Source organism: Pinus tabuliformis, chromosome Q, assembly GCF_031772625.1.
Source record: "Pinus tabuliformis cultivar Carrire ecotype Pingquan chromosome Q, CPIR1, whole genome shotgun sequence".
NCBI lineage: Eukaryota > Viridiplantae > Streptophyta > Pinopsida > Pinales > Pinaceae > Pinus > Pinus tabuliformis.
In genome coordinates, this window is record NC_142296.1 from 1,142,309,146 (window position 1) to 1,142,313,515 (window position 4,370).

Below are 4,370 nucleotides of genomic sequence, written 5' to 3' on the forward strand. Positions count from 1 at the left end.
TAAATCCTAACCCTAAAATTATACCCGTTATGATTCTGCGGCATGTTGCTGACTCTCAACTGCGAACGAAGAGGAAGAGACAGTTGGAAATGATTTGGCTGAGTCGTTCGGCAAAATAGAACCTGATGATGTAAAGGAATCAGGTCGAGAAAGCATTTCGACGGCCTGATTCATGGTTGGTCTCACATCCTTGTCTTGCTCGATGCAGAGCAGTGCTGTTTTCAGGGTTCTCTTCACCTCTGCCTAATTAAAATCTCCATGCAACCTCGGATCCACCACTTCCTCAATGTCCCTCCCTTCCCTCATGATTGCAGAGACCCACTGAACCAGATGTCCTGCTGAACGGGATAACGAGCTTCTTCCGGTCACTATCTCTAACAAGACAAATTCAAAGCTATAAACATCCACCTTCGACGTGATAGGCAGATTCATTGTCCACTCCGGTGCTAAGTAACCCCGCGTGCCTCTAATGGTGGAGAAGGCGAATGAGTGATCCCTATCTACCAGCTTCGCCAAGCCAAAGTCTGCAACCTTGGGACAAAAATTCATGTCCAGAAGTATGTTTTGGGGCTTGATGTCACAGTGCAGAATCCATTCCAAACATTCTTCGTGAAGGTATGCTAACACCTTGGCTGTGCCCACCGCAATCCCAAATCTTTCTTTCCAACCCAAAACTCTGTCGTTGCCAACTTCTTGGCTTTCTGCAGTCAGATACTTGTCTAGAGACCATTTTCAATGTACGCGTAAACGAGCAACCTGTGATTTCCTTCCGCACAGAAGCCAAACATACGAACTAAGTTCATGTGATGGACTCTCCCAATCACACACTTCTGCCCAGAACTGATCATGACCCTGGGATACTCCTTCCAGTCGCTTCACTGCTACAACCTCACCATCGGTCAGCACGCCTTTGTACACCGTCCCAAAGCCTCCTTCTCCCAGTCTTATCTTGAAGTTATCTGTCGCTTTCTTCAATTCTGCTAAGCTGCCTCCTTCTCCCAGTCTTATCTTGAAGTTATCTGTCGCTTTCTTCAATTCTACTAAGCTGAAGTTCTTGAATCCCCGGGTGTTGGAATGTTAATTCCAACTGCATGCAGCAGGCGGACGTGGCCAGCCGACTCAGCAGCCGTACATAACTCCAAAACCGCCAGAAGGAAACCTCAAACCCGCTTGAGGCATATCGCACCGCTCTTTGTATGGAGTGGTTTCCCTACACAAGGTCCCGATAAAACTTGGTGCAGAAGCGTGGCTCTCCCCATACGTCATCATCTTTGACATATCGGGACATAATGATCAGTCAAGTATGGCCTCCCGATATTCATCACAGCCGTCTGATTGCGTGTTGTCAGCCGTTGTTTTTCTGAAGGTGCATCCGGTCCGCATCGAATGAAGAACTTGCGTGGAGTGTAAAATAAAGTCTGGTTGACCGCCTGTTCCATCTGCAAAAGAGTTAAAACAAATTTAAATATGGTCTTAGAAAGTTGGTAAAACTTTAAGTTTTAATCATACGAAAGCATGGGCACAAAATATATTGCTTTTATATTTGTTGTGTGCGTTGACCATTTTATATAAAAAAATGTATTACAATGAAAAGAATGGGTATTGTAGTGTGTAGAAAATAGAACAGGGCAACATATGTTCATAATTTTCTTTATGTCGTAAAATACACAGCAGCGTATTGTGTTAAAAAGAGAATGAGAACGATGACTTAAAAAACGATGGAGGCAGCATAGTGCACAGCAGTGCGTAGTGTAAAGCAAGGAGGAAATGAATGCACAACTGTGCGAGTAAAGAGAACGTGACGCAGGGAAAGATATTGCACAGTAGTGCATAGATTTCTTTTTTAAATGTATTGGGTATGCATTGAAATGCAGGAGAAAAGAACGCACAGGTATTTTTTTTTTAACTGGTGAATGTAATGAAATTTTCACTGAGTATGTGTAAAAATAGTTTTACACCAGTAAAGTAAAAAAAAAGGGGGTTTTACTGCAGTAAACCCAGCACAGTAAATTCTCAGGTGGAGACATAGTTTTGTTTTGATAGGTGAAAGTAATTATGGTGAATCCCTCTCTGCAAAGAGGATGAAGTTTGTATCAGTCTTTTGTTTTTAATCAATAGAAATGTGTTATGGCTGTGTAATGGTTTGTTCTGAGTTTAAAAGCTTCCCTGTACACAAAAGATCATGTGACAGAAGAAATGAAACAGAGCATTGGCTCTGTGGTGTTTGTTTGTCTGGTTTTTGATATTTTCCCATAAAAAATACCCAACACCTACCCAACACTGGGGATGTCCGAGTAGGCTAGACGTTCATAGCCCAGATCTCTATATGTTCTGGACATATACCACCAACCAAGTATTACACAAAACAGCTCTGCAACACCAAATGCAATAGCAAAATATCTTAGCGCAGATTTGACATTAGGGCTACCTGTCTTATTCCTTTTGCCTTCGTCCGTGGAAGCCGAACCGTTTAATGGCAAAGGCTGAGGCGCACTGGTAATATTAAAAACAGTGGAATCATTGCTGGAAACTTTGATGTACATGTAGCTCACCTCACCGGGAGATCGGAATCCGTTGATCAGTAAATACTTAGGAAAACACAATCCGTTGCCATTCATTATGTAGACAAAACCTTCACAACGGCTGTCATTCATGCACACAAATTTACAGTCTTCCAGCGTAAGCTCAACAAGGCGAGATAGATCGAAGTCAGGATAATTTGTATGTGGAAGATGAAGAAGCTTTGTACTGGACGCGCTGTGCCCATTCAGTTCTTGATTCCGTTGGCAACCTTGGAACCAACTGGTGGAATCTTTCATGTGAAATCCAGGGGGGACAAGTACAACTGGGCTTTGGAGTGTATATGCACAGACCGTACATAAGCCATGAACTGTGCATTGATCAGAGACCGCCATCCAAACAATGGTCCATGTACCTTTCTCTTCCACCAAACTGTATAGCCTCAGGTTTCCATCAATGTCCAGAGTTAATCTTCTCTTGGGGCCTTCTCCATAATCTGATGCCGCAATGTTAAACCCGTCGTTTGACCTGAAATTACCGGAGGCATTCAACATAGCTTGGACATATAATGTGTTTTGCATGCCAGAAGGCCCGTAGTTGTCCTTCAATCCTGATCCGTCGTCGTAAATGAGTCGAAGAATGCTGTAGCTATCAAAGTAGAGACGATAGTAGCCTGGTTTAAACGTGCCCCTTCCCAATCTGGATATTAACTGCATATTATTCCCGAGGGGCTGCTGTGGAAGAAGAGTATCGGTTGGATACTGGAAGCTTTCCCACACATGATCTCCTGAAAAGCCACGTAATACCAGATTTCCCGTTTCTAAAAGGGCAGCCTCCTTTACCTTGGAGTTACTGCCGGTGTTGGTGCTCCACACAACTGATCCGTCTGCATCCGACAGAAGGAGGTTTCCATCTTTTCTCAGAAGAAGACGGGAATCTCTTCCGTTGACGGGTTGATCTCTGTTTGCCACCCAGGCAACTGTTCGGTCGAGTGTTTGAGTATACCAGATGGCAAAAACATAAGCATTGTCACCCACTCTGTAAAATCCAGCAGAAAACGTTTCATGGGGAGAAACCAAGCAGGTTGTGTTCTGTTGAGGAGTCAGTGAAGAACCGAGCTTCAGCACATCCTTTTTAATGTTGCACTGATTATTGGAAATGTAAATTCCAGAAACGTGGTTGCAGGCGAACAGAAGCATCAAACATGTTAGCTGAGCAGAGAAGAAGCGGCAATGGAATCCCAGCTCTGCTTCCATTGCGGCCATTAAGACAAAATAAAATAAGAAAACTCAAATTAAAAAAAGAACGAAAACAAAAATTGTCCACGAACTTCCAGAATTCTATTCCATCACTACTAGCAGACAAAACCCACCCACGGGATCATCTATACCAAAAATGTATAAATATCGGCAGTTAGACTCTCACTAAATTCTAAATTGTGATAAATATGGGCAGTTAGACTCTCCCTTCACCGGACCATCTATACCAAATATGTATGGAGTAATTCCAAAGGATGGATGGTTTTGTTCCCTAAGTGATTAATGTGTGATTTTTTATTTACATAATAAATTTGATAATTAATTTACCATTTATTATTTTTAATGTTTGAGATGCATTTCTTTGGTGTTGTTAAGTGTCTATCTCAAATATGCATGCAATGGTTATGATTGTGATAATGTTTACCTTTGGCTAATTGCATCAAAGCCACTCTGATAAAGTCTATTGGAAATGGTTCTACGTGATTAATGTGTGATTTTTCATGTGCATGACAATTTGATTGGAAATTTTCCACCTTATATGTAATTTGTTGAATTCAATTATTCTAAGTCTACTAAAATCACTTGCAGATT

The 4,370-nt window shown here is 42.1% G+C and overlaps 1 protein-coding gene across 1 annotated transcript; it reads right to left on the minus strand.

Moving 5' to 3' along the window:
• Positions 1 to 243: 243 nt before the first annotated feature.
• LOC149223605 (putative receptor protein kinase ZmPK1) lies at positions 244 to 3,776 on the minus strand. The gene is made up of 4 exons (XM_089387944.1): positions 2,280 to 3,776; positions 1,287 to 1,439; positions 825 to 1,053; positions 244 to 719 (listed from the first exon to the last, which is right to left on the minus strand). Exons 1-4 carry the CDS (start codon positions 3,774 to 3,776, stop codon positions 244 to 246), a joined length of 2,355 nt encoding a protein of 784 aa, XP_089244070.1.
• Positions 3,777 to 4,370: the final 594 nt, after the last annotated feature.

What these genes read in the sequence shown, in the direction of transcription:
- LOC149223605 (XM_089387944.1), bottom strand. Translation starts at nt 3,776, where the DNA reads ATGGAAGCAGAGCTGGGATTCCATTGCCGCTTCTTCTCTGCTCAGCTA. An exon ending in CCTACTCGGACATCCCCAGT is followed by an intron (nt 1,440 to 2,279) that starts GTTGGGTAGGTG and finishes ACTCTTTTGCAG; the next exon opens with ATGGAACAGGCGGTCAACCA. An exon ending in TCAGTTCTGGGCAGAAGTGT is followed by an intron (nt 720 to 824) that starts GTGATTGGGAGA and finishes AATGGTCTCTAG; the next exon opens with ACAAGTATCTGACTGCAGAA.